Consider the following 23,105-nt stretch of genomic DNA (forward strand, 5'->3'; position numbering starts at 1 on the left):
TGATCCTTTAGGGTAGAACCAGTGGAAATATTTGGATAGAAAAAAAAAAACCCAGGGGAACTAGAAAGTGCTAGAATAGATTTAGTCAGGCAGAAGGTTAGGATGTACAGTGCAAAGGGCCTCTTCCTCCTTTCAGTTGCCCAGCAGATTATTTCCAGTTGATTTTGTGTGTGTGTATGTTTGTGTGTGGTGGTAGAGGAAGCTGTTTTGCGTGGAGGGAAGCAAAGTAAAGTGACTGGGGCATGTATAAGGGACTCTTGAGTATCAGGGAATGACATTTGGTTAATGGGAGGGAAAGATGAGGGAATATAGATATTGGGGGGAAAGCCTGGGAAAATATTGGAATACCCTTGTATGAGGAATTATTGAGTTAGAACAATCTACATCGGAAGAACTTCCTCATGAGAGGGTGAGGTTTGGGATATGTGGTTAAGTCGGGAAAACAGGAATGTTAGTCTCCTGTTGAATACACATGGAAGAAGGCAGAGCAACAAGCAGGATAAGATCTGTGGTAGGGGTTCCCTTTCTAAAGTCAGGTAAAGTTATCCTTGTTGGGTATGTGTACACTGTCCACTTTCCTGTTGAAACAATGATTTTGAGATGTTTGACCTCTCTCTAAAGGTACTCCAGTGACTGGGTAGAAGTCATGGCCTTTCACTTTTAGCCCTAGGATCTCAATGTCAGTGGTCCCTTGGATCTCCTTGGAGGTGTCTTAGATGCTGCTTCTCCGAAAGTGGGGGAATGCCATGGCTTCTCCTTTGTTTCTGTGAAGTTTGAATGTCTCTGTCTTATGGGAGCTTCACGCAGAGCTCTGAATTTTTATTGGAGCAATAGGTCCCAAAGTTGGTTTCCTTCACTCATTAGTCATCACTGACCCAACCCTCCTTCTTAAACTGTCTACTGGCCCCGCCTATCCTCTTGAGGACAGATTCAGGCCCAGGCTTCAAGATGAATATTTTCCAGCTCTTTCATTTTTTAAAGTCATAATTGCTTCCAGGTCACCAGGCAGTGTGAACCAAAAGAAGCCTGGAGGAGTACGATCAGATTTCGTTTAACTGAGACCTTCTTAATTTTGTCTTGATGGTAGAGTCCAGCCATGAAGAAAGGGGCAGGTTATATGCTATGTGTAGAGGGCCTGGTTGTGTCCCATATGTTGCCAGTGCCAATTGTCTTTGGCCCCAAGAGGAGCTACGTGATTCTGGAGAACTTGTCTATTGGATGAACTCCCTGTCTAGTCATTTTCAAGGTTAAAAACTTTTTAAACAATGTGTACCTTGGTAAAAAACATTTGTCAGATAGATGCTCTCTTACCTCCTTTCGCGTCCTGTTCTTCCTCATATGCACGACGACCATGCTTTTGCTTGTAGTTGTTGTGAAACCTCCTTGTTTTGGCATCTTCATTTCAAAACAAAACCAAGAAAGTCTGTCCAATCTGTAAAATCTCCTTTGAGATTTTAATGCTGCCTGGCCCCTATTACCAACTCCCCCGAACCCTGACTTGGGCTATAATTTGAGGTTCTCCTTTTGATAACACATTCTCCCCAAACTTTTCTAAAATGTCTGTCTTCAGTGCTTCCCCACAGTGTTTCAGTTTGGCCCATGATGGTGAAATATTTCAGGTTCCCCTATTTCATTTTTTCCCTTTTGGTTGTTATATGCCATGGGCTTCTCTTTTATGCCTTTCATACCTGCCCTTGTCTTCTAGCATTTTTTTTTGGATTTTTTTGGGAAAGATCTCTGCTTCATTATGCTTTCTTTTCTACTACCTGCTCCCCCTCCACTTGGCTGCCATTTTCACCATTTTAAAGTTATCGCTCTCCTATTAGTCCATTTTGGTTTTGGTTTCCCCCATTTCGTAGCGTGGTGATTATGTCTGGCTACCTACTCTCTGCTGCCTGCTTGTTGGATTCATTCCCTCGGATCTTGATCCTTCTATTTCTGAATGTATGTGCCTCCTAAATCAAAATGTCTTATTTGTTTATGTTTTTCAGCCACGCTTACCACTTTGGGTTGGTGGAGCATATGCTCTCCTTTGTTCTCACCACGAGTTGGATGTGTCTTTTGAGTTTTTCCCTCCAAAGTGGAGATAGCTCACGGTGGTCCCATTGCCTTCCAGGCAGTGACCAGCATTTGATTCTGGGGCCATGCAGCTGTTCATTTCTTAAAAATTACATGGTTGTGACATCTGGGAAAATCCTTTGAGGTATTTCATATCCTTGTGCCTGTGCTTCCTGGGTCACTTGGGATTACCAGGTTTCTTCCAAGTTCCTTTTAGGAACTTCGCCTTTTGCCTTTGATGTGATGGTTCCCATCAGAGAGAGAGAGATTGGGAACACATGCCACATATGAATGTGGGCTCTGTGAAAGAAAGCACGCTGGGACACAAGTGTGTATGCCAGCAGAACCTGCCAAGTGTGGCGTGTCTGTAGTAAGGTTGTTCCTTTATGCTCACCTCTCCTGAGAAGTAGTGTACAGTTGAGTGCTTACTAATTTGATTGGACATGATAATAACAAAACAAAACCCTAGGCCTACTGGATCCGAATCTCCAGGGCTGGGACCTATGGATCTGTATTTTGAACAAGCTCCTCAGTGATTCTAGCTTGGGAGACATTGGTGTATGTTGGCCATCTTGACTCCTCCTATCCTATGTGGTCATTGATACTGTCAGGGCCTCTTTAGAAGGTCACTTTGCTGACTCTCTGGCTTGAGAGGACCTCTTTCTTTCTTGTGTGGGAGGACAAGTTGTTGCCTTCTCGTGTAGACCGCTTAGCTTGGTGCTCTCCTGCCTGTGCTCTCTACCCCTCCTCCCCTCCTCCACAAAGGCTACTGTTAATTAGTAGCAGTGGGCTTCACATAGGCAGGGGTGCTGCTCTGCTGAAAATCATAATGTAAGAGTGGGAGGCTAAGATTTAAGCAGGTGCTCCATCTTCAGGATCTTGTGAAAATGGGGATACCCCGTATCAGTGTTGCTCTCTAGGCAATCATAAAATGTGTATTGTGCAGTAATTATTTTGGTTTTTACTTGGTTTTCTTTTCGTTGTTGTTGTTTTTGGGGTTTGTTTGGGATCTAAAAGCTTCTTTATCTAGGTGATGCTATTTTATATGTTGTTCTGTTTCCAAATGCTGGGACTGCCCCTCCCCCCCCCGCCCCCACGATTTCTGTCCCAGGCCCTGAAATCTACTAATACCCTCTAAACAGAACAAAAATCAACCTAAGAGTGAAAAAGCCATGGTGACTGACTTATATCTGCTGCCCACAAATATTCAGGCAGCAGGTAAAACTTATACCCTGTGTCGAAATTCATCTTACGGCGAGAACAGCTCCTTCCGTTGCCTGAGTCTTCTAATGCTTCATGGAGAGGAAAGATGAAAAAAGTACCTGGTGTATCAGCCAACCTGCTGAGCTGTTGTTTTTTAAACTAGGATATTCCAAGATAGTCTAAGAAACAGTCAAAACTTGATTAAGCAGGATGTTCAGGGAATGGGGTCTTGGTGAACTGATGTGAGACAGTCAATCCATTTGTCTTACTCCTTGTTGAAATCTTTCTAAAATTATCTGTTAACCCACATAACTGTCTTAGTAACGTTAAAGATAATTTTCAGGAAAAAGTGAAATCATGAGTCTCGTACATATAAAAATGAACGCGTGTTAAAGATTTTATTTTACTCGTTAATCAACAAAGGAACCAGACAGATGTTATAGCCGGTTCAAAGTAAAAGTCCAAAAGCACAAATTTATATGGAGTAAAGGAATTGAATTGCAAATGGAGGCAAAACTGGTTTTTCCACAGCGGGGAGGGAGGTCAATCCGAACTCTATGGGACAAGACAGAGTTTGCATATCCATCAGTTACCTGCAATTTACAGAGGTGCAAAATAGCCCAAAGACAATGAACCGGGACAGAATCAGGCAGCTGGGAAGGGTGTGCTGTAGACAATGCGTAGTTTTCTCATTGAATGACAACATCTTTTCTATAGTAAGCGAGCATGGTGGACGCTTTTTTTTTTTGGTTGACTTTGCTTCTTATAATTTCTCAGGGTCATCACCTCAATTCTCATCCAGGATTCACATCCACATAACATGCATTTACTGAGTACTTACTATGTGTAAGACACTGCAGAGGAACCAGAGACAGAAAAGACGGTATTTCTTACTTTAAGTAGCTGGTTGATCTGGTGGGAGAGACAGACATGCCATGCCCCCAACCAGCCACACTGCAGAGGAGAATGCGAATCAGTGCTGTGGTAGGGGTGGGAAGGTTTGAGGAACATTTGAATGAAATGTTTGAGGAGAACCAGAGAGGGAGGGGTTAACTGACCAGGGGCTGGGCCTGGGGAGATGGCATGATGACATTTAAGCTAGACGTTGAGGGATAAGAGAGGAAGAGGAGGCACAGGAGGGGCCGTTTCAGGATGAAGTAACAGCAAAGTCCTGAAACTGGATGGGCTATGCAGGGACCAGTCAGGAGCCGAGACTGCAAGGGCAGCCGGGAAATAGTAGGATATGGCCGAAGAGGAGGCTAGAGAGGAGGTTTGAGGCCAGGTCATGCTGGCCCTGAATGCTGTGCTGGGAAATGCAGGCTTGATTCTGAAGACCGAGGGAAGCTATTGAAAGCTTTGGAGGTGGGAGGGAGTGACGTGATCGAACTGGTGCTTTAGAAGATGAATTGATTGTAGAATCAAGAGATTGGAGGCAGAGGGACCAGTTAAGAGGCTATTGTAATATTCTGGGTGAGAGATGATGAGGGCCTGCATCAGGCTAGTGGCGAGAAGGGTAGAAGGAGAGGATGGAGATCGTATAATTAAGGCTTGACTCCTGATTGGATGTGGGCCGTGGGGGGGAGAAGGAGTTGGAGGTGACAACACTGAAATTTCCAGGCTAGGGGATGGTGGTGCTATTAACTAAGATAGGAAACATGCTGGGCGTGGGGGGTGGGGAGCAGGTTTATGGGAACAGATAATGAGTTCGGTTTGAGACACATTGAGTCTGAGGGGCTCCGTGGACATCCAATTAACAGCGAGTTGTTGGCAGCTGGAAATTCTAGTCTGGGTCTAAGGAGAGAGGTCAGGGCTAGAGCTACAGATTTGGGAGTCATCAGCGTGAAGGGGTGAGTTGAAACTGTGGGAGCTCATGAGCTGAGAGAGGAGGGGCAGGGCTGACGTATACACATGCAGAGGGAGAGAGGTAGGGGTAGGGGAGAGCCAGCGAGAGCACATTGAGCTAGAGAGACAGAAAGAGACAGAAGGAGGACAAGAGAGACAGGGGGAAGTGGAAAGACAAGAGAGGGAGACTGAAGGCTGAGGTGGGAGGACAGAGTAGAGGGGAGATGGGGCAGGGGAAAGAGAGAAAGGAGGAGGAGGAGAGGGAGGAGAGTGGAGCCTGCGGGGAAGATGAGGAAAGTGAGATAAAGGAGGGAAAGGACCAGGGCAAGACAGGTGGGAAAGGGGAGAAAGTTGGAGTAGAGAGGACTGTGCTGAGAGAGGGAGGGGATGGGGAGAAGAGAATAGACAGCTGGGAGAATAATAATAATATTGAGAAGGAGGAATAGAGGGAAATGGGAGAGATTGAAAGGGGAGGGGGAGGGACAGGGAGAGAGAGGAGTGGGTATAGGAAGAAAAAGAGGGAGGGAAGGGGAAGAGATGGGAGAGGCTATCAGAAGTGAGGAGAGACTGAAGATGCAGGCCAGGTTTCCGGGGTGGGGGGCGGGACAGAAAGGCGCCACCTGAGCCAGCAGGCACTGAGTCAGGAAAGCCAGGAGAGGGGCAAGTACAAAGAAAGGGGCGAGGGCAGCAGCATCCTATGCTGCAGATATAGGGAGTGGAGTGAGGACCAAGAAGAGAAGGTGGGGATGCGGCTCTTCTCTCCTCTCACCTCTCTCCCTTGCTCATGCCCTCTGCACCAGCCACCCTGGCCTCCTGGCTCTTCCTTGATCTTAGCAGGCAGCCTCCTGCCTTAGGACCTTTGTATAGGTTGTTCCCTCTACCAAGAATGCTCTTCCCTCAGATAGCCACACGGCTCACCCCTTTGCTTCCTTCAGTATGTTTAAATGTCCCCTTCTCAGCAAGACCTATCCTGATTACCCACTTTCAAAATGTAGCCCATTCTGCCAGTCCCCCAGACCATCGCCATGCCCCTTTGCCTGTGTTGTACCACCTTTTTTTTTTTTGAGGAAGATTAGCCCTGAGCTAACTACTGCCAATCCTCCTCTTTTTTGCTGAGGAAGCCTGGCCCTGAGCTAACATCCGTGCCCATCTTCCTCTACTTTATATGTGGGACGCCTACCACAGCATGGTGTGCCAAGCAGTGCCATGTCCTCACCGGGGATCCCAAACCGGCGAACCCCTGGCCGCCGAGAGGCGGAACGTGCGAACTTAACCACTGCGCAACGGGGCCGGCCCCTCACCTTCTAACATACTGTAACATAGAATCATTTAACATGTTTATTGTCTGTCTCATCCCACTAAAATATAAGCTGCATGAAGACAGAGGTTTTTGGCCCTTTTTGTTAATTGTTGAATCCTCAGTACCTAGGACAGTGCTGGCCCACAGTAGGCGCTCAATAAATATTTGTTGAATGAATAAGTGATATTGTGTTGAATATGGACAATCTCTGAAAATTGCTCAAAGGATAAATGAAACAAATCCCTGATGTGACGATATTTTACTGTGATTTACTTCTTTGGAAAGTGGAGAACAGCATCAAATTCTGATCACTGTAGGGTTCTGTTCAGTTGAGCTTGATGAATAAGGCTTTTAGCTAATAAGTTAACTCAAGGGTTTAAGGGTCTCAAGACAAGCTCATTGCATAAACCTCTTTGTCTTGATGCCTCTTTTTCTCTGGAACGTGAATTGCATTGGTTGTCAACAGTAAGAGCTGGAGGTTGGCTGGTGAAGGGGGTGGTAGGTCATGGGGATGGCAGACCGATAGGAAAGACAGAAATGTGTGGTTCTTGATGGAACAGTGTTTTTTGTTTGTTTGCTTGTTTGTGGTCAGAGGACAATAAGTATTTCATCTGATTTGGAGGGAACTTTAAACTAGGTTAGAATAGATGCGTTTTATCTATGTAACTGCCAACTCAAGATCAGAGTAGAGTATTTTTGAAGGGCTTGTAAAGAAAGCATGTGCTGCCTCTGGAGAGAAATTGGCTACATCAGTCAAATACTTCAGTACCCATGGATTAGAGAGTTGACGAGAAAAAGGTCCCCAGTAGTCTTTCAATGCACTCTTCATATGTGGGAACGACCCCCTAATTGTGGTTGGTTAGGCTAAATGTGTGTAGAAAAATATACTGTCATCTCATCTGTCTGAAATAGATTGAATTTCCTCGAACACTCAAGCATATCTGTCTTTAAGATAATTTAAAAATCACTCTAGATGATTAGCAGTGTTCTGGTCTCCATCCTGAAACCTATGGATTCCTGGAAAGCTGGTGCTCCCTCATCCCCATTTGGATGGAAATTTTCCATAGCAGGCTTATGAGAGAGACTGCACTAACATTTTGGTGCTATGATTACCTTTGTTTGTTTCCTTGTTAAAGGTAGTTAAAACAGCTGTCCCTGGTAGGAGTTTTGATTTTTGGGGGTTCTTTTTCCCCAGGGGGAGTGGCCACAGCTGGTCTGTCTGGTGGTGAGTGGCTGTCATGATCTCTACAGCACCGCTCTACAGCGGCGTGCACAACTGGACCAGTTCTGACCGGATTCGCATGTGTGGCATCAACGAAGAGAGGTGAGGAGGCTGGGAAGGTACCTTGGCTGTTGCTGCCTTCTCATGAGCGGTACCTACTCACCAGAGGGGTAGCCACCGCAGGGCCTGGGGAGGGACCCTGGGGAGGAGGCTGTTGGTTGTTTCTAATTTTCCTGAGACGGGATGGGGCTGGGGCTGGGGCTGTGTGAGTGGCCTGCTCTGCCATGCTGTCCCTGTTCAGATGAAGGTGAGGAGGCCAACAGATGACCTTTTGCCAATTAGTATTTGTCTACTCATTAAGAACTGTCAGATGGTGGAGTAAGGGGAAGCTCAGGAGACGGCAGTTTTTATTTGCAGCATCCATGTTCAGTGCTCAAGGATACGCGTAGGATATTTTTGGTCCTGATCTAAGCCTGGAAGAAAGGCAGTTTTATCATTTAGCTTTATACTGGGAACTGTTAGTGGGTATTCTGGTGATCAGCACTTTCCTGCCTCACGAGGCTAATGACGATTCGCAGTGAGATCCTTAGGAAGTATCAAAGAAAGATCAAACCGCCTAACGTTGTTTTCATACAGAATCGAGAGTTGATGATGCCTGCCTGATTTGTGTGTGCTTGCAGTCTCCTGTTCACCAAAATATTTGGGTGACCAAGCTGTGCCATTTCCTGATCTTGCCCCAGACGAAGGGCACTCAAAATGGCCTTCAGATTTTATATTTGACTTTCATAACCCTTGGCCAAAGAGCTATGTATGATGGTTGCCAGGCCTCTCCCATTTTTAGAGAAGGTGTGGCTCCCCCATGCTTGCTGGCGTTCAGCTATCATTTCAGTCCCTTGACTGTGTAAATCCAAATACATCAGCTCAATCACCTAGAACACAGAATGATACGGCTGTTCCTGGGATTCAAGATCTGGCGTTTGCTTGGGTAAATCTTGGAAGTCTGTGCATGGGTGTGTGTGCGTGTGGGGGAGTGTTCGTAATTTTGAAGGGAAAGGAATGGACGTCTTCGCGTGTATCTACTTTCTTCTTCTGTTCTTAACTGGAGAAGTGTGTACTTGTGTGAGGTTCAGATTAGGAGAATAGACCTTTTTATTTTTATAAAGCCATTAGCACCTGATGGTTTAATGTTCTCTAAGCTGAGGAACAACTTAGAGATCGACTTAAAAGGGATTTAATTTTAGAATATAAATGTGAAGACCAAGGAAAATAAGACAAAATTCTTCTCAGATCAGCACAAGAAAGGTATTTTCCTTTGCATATGAGGTATGTCCTGAGATAATTACTAAGAGCTGACCTGGGGGAAGGCAGGTGGTGGTATTGATTTGTGTAAGTGTTCACTGGCAACTAGTTATAAGTAGCTGAGACTCTGATGCAGAGACCTGGACTAGAGCCTTCAAAGAAAAAAAATCAATGACAAGTTACCTTGGTTCCCTGTCCATTCTAAATCTCTGCTGAGAAAGGAGCAGGAAGTGGGCCCAAAACCTGATTTTCCCTCTTTCTGGACCTCTCTTGGGATGTTAAATGACCAAATATGCCTAGTGGTTAAGATGACCTTTTAAGTGTTGTCACTTCTGGTCTCCTCTACCCTTTATTGTCACCTTCCTGCCACAGTCTAGGCCGTGCTACAGCTGATTTCCAAAATGTGATCTCACCTGATTTAGAAACCATCTTCCTGGGCGCTTTACAACTTGTAGAACTTAGGAGTTTGGGGGACAAAGCTGCACCTGGGGGGTTAACTCTGAAAGTTAGGTTTGAGAAGCCTGCCCGGCTCCGTCAGGCATACTTGAGGCCGGCAGCGACAGGAGGCAGGGGCTTTCTGCTAGCCCCAGGTGGCTGACTCTGGTCAGACCTCCAGCTAAATCGCTGTTTTCTTGCTTACTTGCTTCCTTTCTTGCACTCATTCATTTCTTCATTTAACAAATACTTGTTAACCCAGGGAGAGCAAACCGATAGTCATGGGACATTGGTGGTGAGTGGCATGTACAGGTCCTGTGGGAGTCCAGTGTAAGAATGACACCCTTCCTGGGGGAATAGGGGAAGGCTTCCCAGAGGCAATGACATGTGAGCTGCGCTTGAGGGATGAGTAGGAGTTTGAGGCGGGGGTTGGTGTTTCCCACGCGGTGTGTTTGGGGAAGGCCCTGGCTGGAATGAGGCCGGTCTCGGGGTGCAGTGGAACTCAAGCAGGGAAAGTCTGCCGGGGCTAGAAGATAAGGAGCCCGATGTGTTCCGGGTAGGCAGGGCCCAGCAGGAACTGACAAAGGTCCAGTTTGACAGTGGTGCTCACCCTTAGTAATTAGAAAACCGGCCCAGAAAGGTTATGGCCGTTTCTGGCTTAAGTTCAGCAAAGCCTTGAGCATAACAGCCCAGGGTCGTCTCTGTAGGGAAGAAATGGTGGATTGATTTTCAGTCCTGACTGAAGCCTTCTTTGACCCCTGCTCCCTCCTCCCCACCACCCGCACCCTCCTCACCTTGCCCAACTGACCCAGCTCTCCCTGTGCACTCCTCCCCTGCAAGCTATTCCTGTCCCAGGCTCTTCTCTCAATGGAGCAATTTAACGTTCGCTTAGCTTTGCCTACCCCTCTCCTCAGAGGATTGGAAATGTGGCCTCATGACATTTTCCCAGAGCCTTGGGGGCTGGCACTCAGGCACGGGTATGCCTGGAGTAGCCAGGACTGCTGCTCCCACTGCCACCTCGAGAGTCTCTGGGCCGGCTGGCTCTGCCACTCTCTGGTGGCTGCCTTCAAGGGCAGGGTTTCTGCTTTCAAGGTGATTTTATGTGGGGTGGGAACTGAGCAAGGGGGGTCAAGGGTGCAGCCAGCTCCCCTTTTTATGGTCAGAAGGGGAAAGAATATAAATAAATAGCGTCTTCCGTCTGTGGCCCCTCATGTGGGGTTGGTGAAGGGGGGTGCACTGCTGCTTGTTTCCCCTCACCACCATCCTTCCCCCAAATCCTCCCTGGCCAGTCTAGTTGGAGCACGCTTCTCCCTGGTCCAAGGCTGGGTATAGGTCTTACTTTTCCTGTCTCTCAGGAGTTGATGTCAAAGTGTGTTTTCCCTTTGCCTCAGGTCCCCCTTCCTCCCCTTCCCTGAGACCTTGACTGAGTCTCCAGCCCTTGCCTGTCCTTATGATTGGTTGTGTTTGCCACTCACAGTTGTTGCCAGCAGTGGGACCCTCCCACTTCTGTCAGCCTAGCTGCCTTTTAAAGGGAATAAGCCCATGCCACCCCGTTAGCCCCTTCTGGAGCCCTGAGAAGACGGGGAGAGGCCCGCTGTGATCCCCTTGGCTTTTTTGCTTCTCTTGGCTAGGTAGAATTTTGGAGTCCGTGCCTGTTCCAGTGGGAGGGAGGGAATTAGCAGGGCCCTCCCTGTTCTTATGGGGTTGGCTGCAGGCCCCCTCACTGCCCTTTGGGCACCCTGATGAGGCCATGCTGGCTTCTTCCTGGGCTGTCACAGAGCTCAGGGCGAGGCCCTGGAAAAGGGGGGCGAACCCCAGGCCGATGCCTTCCCAGAGGTGTGCAGAGCGTTCCTGTGCTCTGCCCCACGGGAGCCGCCCCGCAGCACTTCTCCTAGAGCTTTCATCTTGCACCCAGACCTTCCACTGGTCCCTCTCACCCCGACTCCTGCCCCACAGGTGTCTTCCCTAGGACAGACAGTGGGCCGTTCTTGCTGTATTCAGAATACCAAACTTCCAGTCGGTGTTTTCTTCTCTTCAACTTTGCCCTCCTAGTCTGACCTGTTTTTTTCTTTTTTTTTGGTCAGGATCTACCATTTTCTAAGATTCTTACCCAAAATTTGGAGAAGACTTTGAGCAGATGGGGGTACAGTTGAGTTTTCCTCCTTTGAGACTCAACTCTCTGGCCTGGAGCCCTTCCCTCTGCAATGTACCAAATTGATTTTGGGGTCTGTGGCCTTGAAGGCCTCTCTTTGGGATGGGAGAGAATGCGGTGGCACTGGGAGACCAAGAGGAGAGTGGGGAGCTGGCCAGGGGCGGGATGCAGGCATGGGTAGAAGGGTAGGAGGGAGGGCACTGGCTGGAAGCTGGTGGAACTCTAGAAAACGGGAGGAGGCTCCCTGAGGGGAAAGAAGTCATGCCTTGGAGATGCCCCTTAGCACCCAGTGACCTGGTGGCCTCGAATCAGTACCATTACGTGTGCTAATAAATGTGTATCTGCTCTAGGCAAGCCCAGCAGGTGAATAGGTGATGATTCAGATTTAGAACATGAAATGCAATGGAGGTGGTTATTTGTCTTAGAAAAGGGTTACCCTTATGGCGCTGCAGCCAGCTTCCCATATAGACTTAAAATAAGATCCCATTTAAGAGAAAAGCAGTTTGCATGCCTTTTGAGATCGTCTGTGATTCACCTCTCCCCTTTTGGCAATGCCCACTACCTCCTGGATGGCCACCTTGATGGGTAAGCTCAGGCAATAAGGCAAAGATGCTGTGGTGTTCTCCACACTCCTGGCGAGAGCCCTAGAAAACAAGATCCATGGCCCAAGGAGGAGGGTCGAGTCAGATCGGGCTCCTTTGCAGGAACTTGCAAAGCTGAGTGTGGAGGCTCCGGTTTGTGACCTGGACCCCCAAGTTCCTTCTGATTTCCCCCAAGCGACCAAGGGAAGTGAGACGGGAAGATTTTATGGGAACCCAGGCAGGCAGGGGACATTCTGGGGAAGGTGGCGGTGGCCCAAAGACTAGGCCTCATGGCCCTTCTCTGGTTGTGTCTCCCATGCTAGAAGAGCACCTCTTTCTGATGAGGAGTCCACGACAGGTGACTGCCAGCGCTTTGGATCTCAGGAGTTTTGTGTCAGCAGCAGTTTTTCCAAGGTAAGGAAAGGAGCCACATGCCACCCGCTTAAGGGTGGAGCTGAACTGCCTGGGTGACATGCCCAGCCTGCCATCCCAAGAAAGGGAGCAGGAAGGGCCAGGGTATTTCCCAGGAGTTGCTGTATGTGAGACAGAAATTGGCCAGCTTCTCTTTGCTTCTTCCGAGACGTGGTTGGTCGAGTGGCAAAGAGGACCAGCAGTCGCCTCTCCCGGGCCTTGGGACACTTGTAGCATCCACAGAGAGCCAGCTAAGATGGGCATGCTGCTCTGTCGTTGCAGGTGGAGCTCACAGCAGTTGGAAGTGGCAGCAATGCCCGGGGGGCAGACCCAGATGGCAGTGCAACAGAAAAACTTGGGCACAAGTCAGAGGACAAGCCTGACGACCCCCAGCCAAAAATGGACTATGCTGGGAATGTGGCAGAGGCTGAAGGCCTCTTGGTGCCACTGAGCAGCCCAGGAGACGGGCTCAAGCCTCCCGCTGCTGACAGCACTGAGGCCAGCAGCAGCAGGGCCGACTCCTCCTGGACTCCCCTCAGCACCCAAATGAGCAAACAGGTAGACTGCTCACCAGCTGGGGTAAAGGCCTTGGACTCTCGGCACGGTGTCGGGGAGAAGAATACTTTCATTTTGGCAACTCTCGGAACTGGAGTCCCTGTGGAGGGAACCCTGCCTCTGGTTACCACCAACTTCAGTCCGCTGCCAGCTCCCATCTGCCCCCCTGCTCCCAGTTCGGCCTCTGTCCCCCCATCTGTTCCGGATCAATTCCAGGTTCCCCTCTCCGTTCCCGCCCCGGTGCCCCATTCTGGGCTAGTTCCTGTCCAGGTTGCCACTTCGGTTCCGGCTCCTTCCCCTCCCTTAGCACCAGTCCCGGCTCTGGCTCCGGCACCACCATCAGTGCCCACACTCATCTCTGATTCGAACCCCCTTTCAGTTTCTGCCTCAGTCCTGGTGCCCGTACCAGCTTCTGCTCCCCCCTCCGGCCCCGTTCCCCTGTCGGCTCCAGCCCCTACCCCCATCTCAGTCCCAGTTTCAGCTCCTCCCTTGGCTCTGATCCAAGCTCCTGTGCCCCCTTCGGCTCCGACCCTGGTCCTTGCGCCTGTCCCCACTCCAGTTCTGGCTCCCATGCCGGCATCCACACCTCCAGCAGCTCCCGCCCCTCCGTCAGTGCCGATGCCTACCCCAACCCCATCTTCTGGCCCTCCTTCTACCCCCACCCTCATCCCTGCCTTTGCTCCTACGCCAGTGCCTGCACCCACCCCAGCCCCAATCTTTACTCCAGCCCCCACGCCCATGCCGGCTGCCACACCAACTGCTATTCCCACCTCTGCACCCATCTCAGCCTCCTTTAGTTTGAGTCGAGTGTGTTTTCCTGCAGCTCAGGCACCAGCTATGCAAAAAGTCCCCCTGTCCTTTCAGCCAGGGACAGTACTGACCCCGAGCCAGCCGCTGGTATATATCCCGCCTCCAAGCTGTGGGCAGCCACTCAGTGTGGCCACACTGCCAACCACCCTGGGGGTCTCTTCCACTCTTACACTCCCTGTCCTGCCATCCTACCTGCAGGACAGGTGTCTCCCTGGTGTTCTGGCCTCCCCAGAGCTACGGTCTTACCCATATGCATTTTCTGTGGCCCGGCCTCTGACTTCAGATTCCAAGCTGGTCTCTCTGGAGGTGAACAGGCTTCCCTGTGCTTCCCCATCCAGCAGCACCAGCACCCAGCCTGCGCCAGATGGGGTCTCTGGGCCTTTGGCAGATACTTCCCTCTCTACCGCTTCTGCCAAGGTGCTTCCAACTCCACAACCTTTGCTGCCAGCCCCCAGTGTGAGCTCCGCCCCACCGCACCCCGCCAAGATGCCAGGTGGCACCGAGCAGCAAACAGAAGGGACTTCTGTCACCTTTTCTCCCCTCAAGTCACCTCCACAGCTGGAGCGAGAGATGGCCTCTCCACCCGAGTGCAGCGAGATGCCCCTCGACCTCTCCTCCAAGTCCAACCGCCAGAAGCTTCCATTGCCGAACCAACGCAAGACACCCCCCATGCCTGTGTTGACCCCTGTGCACACCAGCAGCAAGGCCCTCCTCTCCACAGTCCTATCTAGGTCTCAGCGCACAACCCAGGCTGCCAGCAGCAATGTCACCTCATGCCTGGGCTCCACTTCCTCTCCCTTTGTCATCTTTCCTGAGATTGTGAGAAATGGGGACCCAAGCACCTGGGTGAAGAACTCAACTGCGTTGATCAGCACCATTCCTGGCACCTACGTGGGAGTGGCCAACCCAGTGCCTGCCTCCCTGCTGCTGAACAAAGACCCCAACCTGGGCCTCACCCGAGACCCCCGCCACCTCCCCAAGCAGGAGCCCATCTCCATCATCGATCAAGGAGAGCCTAAGAGCACCGGTGCCCCCTGTGGCAAAAAGGGCAGCCAGGCTGGGACTGAGGGACAGCCAAGCACAGTCAAACGTTACACTCCAGCCCGCATCGCCCCTGGGCTGCCTGGATGCCAAACCAAGGAGCTCTCTCTGTGGAAGCCCACAGGGCCAGCAAATATTTACCCACGGTGTTCAGTCAACGGGAAACCCACCAGCACCCAGGTCCTGCCTGTTGGCTGGTCACCATACCACCAAGCGTCTCTGCTTTCCATTGGCATTTCCAGTGCGGGGCAGCTGACCCCCAGTCAGGGGGTGCCCATCAAGCCCACCAGCGTTGTTTCTGAGTTTTCTGGTGTGCCCTCTCTTGGCCCCAGTGAAGCTGTGCATGGACTTCCTGAGGGGCAACCACGGCCTGGGGGCCCCTTTGCTCCAGAGCAGGACACTGGCACAAAGAATAAAACTTGCCGGATTGCTGCCAAGCCTTACGAAGAACAAGTCAACCCTGTCCTCCTGACTCTCAGCCCTCAGACAGGGACCCTGGCGCTGTCAGTTCAGCCTAGCGGTGGGGACATCAGAGTGAATCAGGGGCCTGAGGAATCAGAGAGCCACCTCTGCCCTGATGGCACTCCTAAGATGGAAGGCCCCCAGGGGGCCTGTGGTCTGAAGCTGGCAGGAGACACAAAGCCTAAGAACCAAGTGCTGGCCACCTACATGTCCCATGAGCTGGTCCTGGCCACCCCCCAGAACCTGCGCAAGATGCCCGAGCTGCCTTTGCTACCTCATGACAGCCGCCCCAAGGAACTTATCTTGGATGTGGTCCCGAGCGGCAAGAGGGGCTCCAGCACAGAGCTTTCACAGCTTGGAAGCCAGGTGGACCTGGGGCGGGTGAAAATGGAGAAGGTGGACGGTGATGTGGTCTTCAATTTAGCCACCTGCTTCCGGGCCGATGGCCTCCCAGCAGCTCCCCAGCGGGGCCAAGCTGAAGTTCGGAGTAAGGCCGGGCAGGCTCGAGTGAAACAGGAAAGCATAGGCGTCTTTGCTTGCAAGAACAAGTGGCAGCCAGACTCGGTGGTGACCGATGGGGTGACTGAATCTCTGCCACCCAAGAAAATGAAGTGTAGCAAAGAAAAGGATGGTGAGGAGCCACAGCCACAAGCCAAGGCCATAGTCCGGAGTTCTCACGGACCCAAGGTGAGTGCCGGGCAGAGGTTGAGAGCAGGGCCGGTCAACCTGTGACGTGATGGCATTCTTGAGTAGCTCTGTGAACCCAACTGATTGGAAGGCTTGTGTAATGTGAATAATGACCTGCTGTCCCTTATCTTAGTCATATTCTCCATATATGGTGTTTGCACATGGGGAGGGGCTGGCTTGTATTTTGTAGGATGTGGGAAATGATTCGGTCCCTGAGGCTAGGGAATCCATTGTCCCAGATGAGGTTGGAAAGCGGAAGAAGGTATCGGTGAGGGAAATCAATTAATAACAGGCCCTTCCCTGCAGAACAATTCTTCCTCTTCCTTTTTTGAGACTGCCGTCGGCCTTGAAAACCTGGGGCCTAGGGAGGGAAGGGGCCTTTGCCAGGGTTGTTCTCTGACCACTGGGAGAGCCTGCTCAGGATTTGCTTGGAGTTTTGTGGGGCCAGAGCCAGTTTGGCTTCTGGGCTCATCCACCCGTTTCCTCCTGCCTCATGCTTGGGGTGGCAGCTTTGGGTTTCAGCCCACTGGGAACTTGGTGTGCAAGGCATGTGGGCATCTGGGTCTGGGTTCTTAATAGGCTAAGGATGGTGCCAGAGTTCTAGGCAAAAAGGTGGGCCGGAGGACTCCACTTGAATCCAGTGGTCCTCTAGAGGGGATCCAGAGGCCACTGGTGATCCAAGGAGATTCTTGAAGCAGTTGAGGATAGGGCTTATTCCAAATTTGGATTAATTTGAAGTTATGTTAACAAGTCTTCAAATTGGATGTTGATATACACTAACGAGTAACTTTCTAGCTGGAGCACCATGAATTTCTTTGTGGCAGAAGCTCTTAATCTTTTTTGGACTGTAAAACGCTTTGAGGAGCTGATGAGAGCTGTGGACCCTGTCTCCAGAAACATGACCTCAGAATTTTGCCAGTCATTTCAGGAGGTTCGTGGACCCACCTCCTTCCCAAAACCCACCCGTGGACTCCAGGTTAAGAACCCCACGGAGGGGCCGGCCCCGTGGCCAAGTGGTTAAGTTTGCGTGCTCTGCTTCGGCGGCCCAGGGTTTCGCCAGTTCGAGTCTTGGGCGTGGACATGGTACCGCTCATCAGGCCATGCTGAGGCGGCATCCCACATGCCACAACTAGAAGGACCCACAACTAGAAATGCACAACTATATACCAGGGCTCTTGGGGAGAAAAAGGACAAACAAAATCTTAAAAAGAAAAAAAAAGAACCCCAGGGATAGAGTTTGGGTGGGTTTTTCTCAGTGACCTCACAGCCCCCTCTGTATGGCAGAGACATGCCAAGTCAGAACATAGGTCATGACGTAGGAGAGCATATTTATAGCATTTGCTCAGGTAAATGCGATCTGCCCTTGGTGGTACTAAGAATATAATAACTCATGTTGTTATAGTTGTTACCATTTGTCGAACTCCTACTATATACCAAGTGCTTCCTACATATGTTATTTAACTTAATCCTTACAATACCCTATGAAGTTAAGGTTATACCCAATTTACAGATAAGAAAATGAAGGAAACAGACTGAGTGGGTGACTTACCCAAAGTTATACAGCTGTTAAATGGCAGAACTGGAACTCAAACTCCGGGCTCACTGGCTCCAAAGTTCATGTTCATCTTCAGCTATGCCACACTATCTCCCACTCTCCTTGTGTATTGCTGTTTCGCTGACCACTTAGCAAGCATTTGTTGATCAGCTACTACATGCCAGTCTCTCCCAGGCAGTGGGAATCCATCTTCAGGAGGATGGCCCAGCATTTTGATGAGGAGTGTGCTCTCTGGAGCCAGGTCCAGTGCCTGAGTTTGAATCTTGGCTCTACTTCTTCCAAGCTGTGTGATAATTGGTCAAGTTACTTAATCCCTCTGGCCCTCAGTTTCCTCATCTGTACAATGAGACAATAGTAGTGCCTACTTATACGGCTTATAAAGATTTAATGAGATGATGATGTGAAATGTCCAGAATGGGCAAATCGCCGGAGACAAAAAGTAGATTAGTGGTTGCCTAAGGCTGGAGGGGATGGGGAATTGGGGAGTGACGGCTTAATGGGTACAGGGTTTCCATTTGGGGTGATGAAAAAGTTCTGGAACTAGATAGTGATGATAGTTACATGACTCTATGACTGTACGAAAAACAATTGAATTGTAAACTTAAATAAATGAATTGTGCGCTGTATCTCAATAAATTATATGTCAACAAAGCCTATGTTAAAAAAGACTAAATGAGGTGATTATATGTAAACGTTTAGAACAGTGCCTAGCACATAGTGAGTGCTCAGTGTTCCTGGCTGCTGCTGTTATTGTGAGTGTTGCCAACAAAATAGACGTGGTCTCTGCCCTCATGGAGCTTATGTCTTGCAGATGACTCAGTAACAGGCAGGCATGCCCCTTCCTGTATTAGGAGAACAGTTCCCTGGGCCCTCTGACAGATGCACGGGGCAGACAATAAAGTTACAGGATCAGAGGCCTGGAAGCAGCCCTTAGCGACTGCCTGTAATGATTTAGTAAATGTTCATTTTTCGAGAGACCAAACAATTTAGATCTTCCTCTTCTTGTGTTTCTCTGAGAAAGAAACCATTGGCAAGCAAACTAAGATGAAGGGTTAATTCCAAACAGCCCCTTTCAAGGGTCTGGCCAAGAACAGAATAGTCTCCAGTCTCCAGCGCCACCTGCCCCCAGGCCTTGTGGAATCCTGAAGGGCCTTCTGAATCATCAGCAGAGTTCTCCGTCTGGTGTTGGGTGTATCTTCCTGTCTACTTGTCCTTTGGAAAACCTTTGAAAACTCTGTTAACTGGAACATTTGTCTTCCGCGGTCTCCCCACCCTCCCAACTTTTTGCCCAAGTTGGAGTGTACAATATATTTTTACTCTCAGTGCTGCCTTTGCAGAAGATACAGACAGAAATCCCTTCTAGATGTTCTGTTTTACTTGTTTTTGTCTATCTTGGGAAGTAAAAGTTAATGATCTGTACTTGAGAGCCAGCTAAAAATGATATTCAGAAATAAATAGGACATGTTCAAATTTATGTGCGTTGAACTTCATTCACCTTGACTTAAAGTGGTTTCTCTCCTGCCATACCTGAAGGTCAGACTTTACGAAGCACTCCCCCATCTTCCTCTTTCTTCCCCGATTCTTTCTCCTCACACTTTGGTTTGTAGGAAGTGGCAACAAGCTGAACTTGAATTTTAAGCTCAGCCTTCTGCTGAATATGGAGCGGGAGGAGGTCATGGGATAGTCCGAGTCCCTGGAATTCGATGGGGAGCGGAGACTCCCTGTCTCTGCAGAATCGAGACACACTCTCTCCCTCCCCCCACACCCCAGAAGATGTTCCGTCAATGAGGTATCTGCCATCCCCTAAGCTGAAGCTGGACACTGATAACCTTAAGAAGATGGTGTGTGGATGTGCTTGGGGGGAGACAGTTCTTCTTTGGGCCTGCTTTGATTGTTAAAACGTTTTCTTATTCTGCACTCCCTGGATACTAGAATACTGGAAATCCCTACCTTGCCCTATGTCTTGTTTAATGGCTTCGAGAGACCTCAAAGCTTGTGAGAATATGTGACTGTTAGGCCGAGAGTGTCCTTGTGGTGTGCAGGCACAAGCATCATGCCTATCTGATGCACTGGGCAGTAGGTGTGAGTGGGCTGAGCATAAACAGTTGAGGACACAAGTAGGAAAGGAGAGGGAATGAGAGCCGATACGAAGAGGCCGGGGCTGGGAGCCAGGAGCCCTGGGTCTTGGTCCCAGCTCTGCCACTTTCTCTCTGCAAGCCCAAATGAGCTAACTTGCAGGTCTGCCTGGTAAGTGGCAGCCCCTGAGCAAGTGGATGCCTTGGGCTGTGTGTTGCCCCGGACAAATCATTTAACCTCTTGTCCTGGAGCCTCAGTTTCCTTGTCTGTTCAATGGGGATGATAGTAGCTTTCTTCTCAGGGTTGTTGGGAAGATCAAATAAAATAGTAGAGAAGAGAGCATTTTGAAGAGTTGAGAATGCGGCAGAGTATAAAGTGGCATGATTAATAACAGTGCCCGGGCCTTGAACAGGCCCTGAAAGTGTCTTGTGTAAGTATGGGGAGATTCGAATTGCTCCTGTGCTGTGCCTTTCTTCTTGCCTTAGTTGAATCTGTTTTCTGGTATTGTTATACATGAAAATAGACCATTTTTCTTGAGTTGGCCTGTGCTGAGAATTATCTTCAGTCGGTGGTGTCAGTACCCACGGTGGAGGGATTCCAACAGTGTGGTCACCCAACCTGCGGAAGACACACGTTTGTCTTCTGCCCGGCTCGCTACTGCTGTTTGGATGTAGAGTATGGCGCCTGACTTTGCACCTTTTAAAGTGGCTTGGGGTGTTTATTCAGCTTGTGAATGTAGACTCTGTAGACCTGTTTAAAATGATGGGATGTGGATGTCTATGGGGATTAACTAGGGCGCTGGATTCAGTCCAAAAAAGCCTCTGTAGCCCGCTGTGGAAGGCAGCAGGCGGCCCCTTCCCCCGGGCCCCCACCTGGGCAGCTCCTGTCCGTGTGTCAGAAACGGGGCACAGGGCTCAACATTAGGTGAGCTATCTTCAGAAGTGAAACTGATCTCAGTCCTGACTCTCTCTACCTCTCTACAGTGCCGGAAGCCGCCTAGTGACCCCCAGGAACCTACCAAGAAAAGCCCCAGGGGGGCTCCAGATTCAGGAAAAGAGCACAATGGAGTCAGGGTAAAGCACAAGCACCGGAAGCCAACAAAGCCGGAGTCCCAGTCTCCAGGAAAACGAGCTGATGGCCACGAGGAAGGTAGGCTCTGCGGGTCCTGGCCCTCCAGGCTGGGCTGCAGAGGGATTTCTATGGCGGCTTGGGGGGAGGGGCTCCACGACAGACCAGAAAAGTGAGACTTCCTCATGATGGAAGGAAGATCTGATTGACACCTCTGAAATCAAAGGCAAGGGAGAAGGGACAAGGGGCTTATTCTGCTCACCCTGGTTGCTAGAATAAGGCACTTTCTGAAGGCTGAAGGAGATGGTTTTCAGACAGACAAAAGTCAGTCCTACAACGGAATAGCCAGCCCATTACTCTACACTGGGTCTAGGTTCAGAGAAGAAACAGGTTTAATGACAATTGAGACCAAAACAGCAGAATGGGGGATCATTACACTGTTTTCTCCACCTTTGGTATATTTGAAAACTCCATTATAAAAAGTTAAAAATTAATAGCTATCTAGCAAGCTAGCAGAGTTTCAAGAAATCCCAGGGGGCTGGCCTGGTGGCATAGTGGTTAAGTTCGCATGCTCTGCTTCAGCGGTCTGGGTCCGCCTGTTCAGATTCTGGGTGCAGCCCTACACAGTGCTCTCCAAGCCATGCTGTGGTGGCATCCCACATGAAAGAACTAGAATGACCTACAACTAGGATATAGAACTATGTACTCCGGCTTTGAGGATTGGCAACAGATGTTAGCTCGGGGCCAATCTTCCTCACCAAAAGGCATACTTAAAAAAAAAAAAGAGAAATCCTAAACTCTTATTATTAAAGGATACACAGGATGTTTGGGGTGGGGAGGTGTGTACTTAACCTGTAGGCCCTGCCACTAATAGTTTCTTGGCACCCTCATCAGAGAGAGAAGCCCAAGTATTCCTGCCCACAGTAGCCTGTGTTCATGGCCTTGCTCATCTGACGTGACCTGCTTCTTTCTAGTCTGTTCTTATATAGCAGTTTCCTTCTGTCCACCACTCCCTGCTCCCATCTCCCTGTGTCACTCAATCCTCTAAGATTCAGCGAGATTGCCCTTCTCTGGGACCTGCTCCAGCTCAGTTATAACTTTGTGGAGGTGCAACAGCCTCGCAGTCATACAGGCAGCCAGGCCTTCTACTTTCTGGCTTGCTGGAGAATCGATTCCACGCACTGCCTTTTTTGGTGTCAGCAAAAATGACCCAACTCCAAGTTTTTGAAAACCACCGGGAAACATTCCTTCTCTAAAAGAGATACGTAGGTGAGAGCAGCATAAGGGGAGCTAATAAATGTAACCCAGGGAAAACACAAACCCTCCCTTGATTTTTCCATCTGAGCCTCTCAGTGAGGCTTTCCAGTCCTTAGACTGATTGTGATGTTTCTGCCTTCTGCCCCGAAATGACACATCACTCCAGGTTCCTTGGAGAAGAAAGCAAAGAGCAGTTTCCGTGACTTCATCCCTGTGGTCCTGAGCACGCGGACACGCAGTCAGTCTGGTGAGTGAGTCCGAGGCCGTGGCCCGTCTTCGTACTTCTCTGTGAAGACAGGTCGAAATCTGGTAGAGCAATTTCGCCGTCGGCCCAGGTGGAGAGTTGGGAATTTGATTCCCTTTGCCAAGATGCCCAGCTCCTTGCAGAGACAAGAGAGCCCGGGGTGGGGATGGAGGGCATGGCCCATGATTTTAGGACTGTTTGCTTAACTTTTCAGAACAGAGATTTGACATCTCTTGTTGGCAGCCAGTGGTGGAAAGAGGAAAGGCCTGTGCCACTCAGGAAAACTGGTTCTACTCCAACCTTTGGCATCTCATGAATATTGGGGCCAATCTCAGCACGGACCTTTAACCTTTGGGCCTCTGTCTTAGTTCCCTATGTGACAGGCATCATCAAAATTAGAAATGGTCATTGAGTCATCATGGCCAGCACAATCACATTTGGTCCCCTTAATTTATATTGGTCAACCCCCAGTGTCTAAAAATGGGTAGCCATTTCCAGCCACCACTGTTGTCTGCTAGCCTCCATGTTGGTACGTAGCTCTGGAAATGGTTGCCCCCGTTCACCCAGATTTCCATGCAGAGTGGGTAGAATGGGGAAGCGGGGCGCAGTGTAAACTCAGTTATCTGACATTCTATTAACTGGCACCTCAGCACATGAGAGCACAGTGGTAATTGGGGATCGTAATGATAGCCTGGAGGCCTCGCAAAATCCTGAAGTGTCCTCTGAATCATCAAAGAGCGATTACGTTATGGCCAGTCTCATTTTAGTGTTAAACACATTGTACTTTATTTGATTCTTTGGAAATTGGTGATCCTTGTGTGATCTCTATGGTGATTCTGTATTAACC

General features: G+C 49.6%; 1 protein-coding gene across 15 annotated transcripts in view; it reads left to right on the forward strand.

Moving 5' to 3' along the window:
* Positions 1 to 23,105, forward strand: part of BCORL1 (BCL6 corepressor like 1) — a 60,304-nt gene that overhangs the window by 11,515 nt on the left and 25,684 nt on the right. For 14 of the 15 annotated variants that reach the window (XM_070604750.1, XM_070604739.1, XM_070604744.1 and 11 more), the window contains 5 exons: positions 7,599 to 7,727; positions 12,416 to 12,506; positions 12,786 to 16,058; positions 20,673 to 20,838; positions 22,181 to 22,261. In XM_070604750.1, coding sequence (XP_070460851.1) covers positions 7,642 to 7,727; positions 12,416 to 12,506; positions 12,786 to 16,058; positions 20,673 to 20,838; positions 22,181 to 22,261 — 3,697 coding nt within the window. In that variant the 5' untranslated portion in view covers positions 7,599 to 7,641. The remainder of the gene's footprint in view (positions 1 to 7,598; positions 7,728 to 12,415; positions 12,507 to 12,785; positions 16,059 to 20,672; positions 20,839 to 22,180; positions 22,262 to 23,105) is intronic. The other variant, XM_070604753.1, reaches the window with a different exon arrangement.

The sequence above is a fragment of the Equus przewalskii genome, chromosome X (genome assembly GCF_037783145.1).
Source record: "Equus przewalskii isolate Varuska chromosome X, EquPr2, whole genome shotgun sequence".
Classification (NCBI taxonomy): Eukaryota; Metazoa; Chordata; class Mammalia; order Perissodactyla; family Equidae; genus Equus; species Equus przewalskii.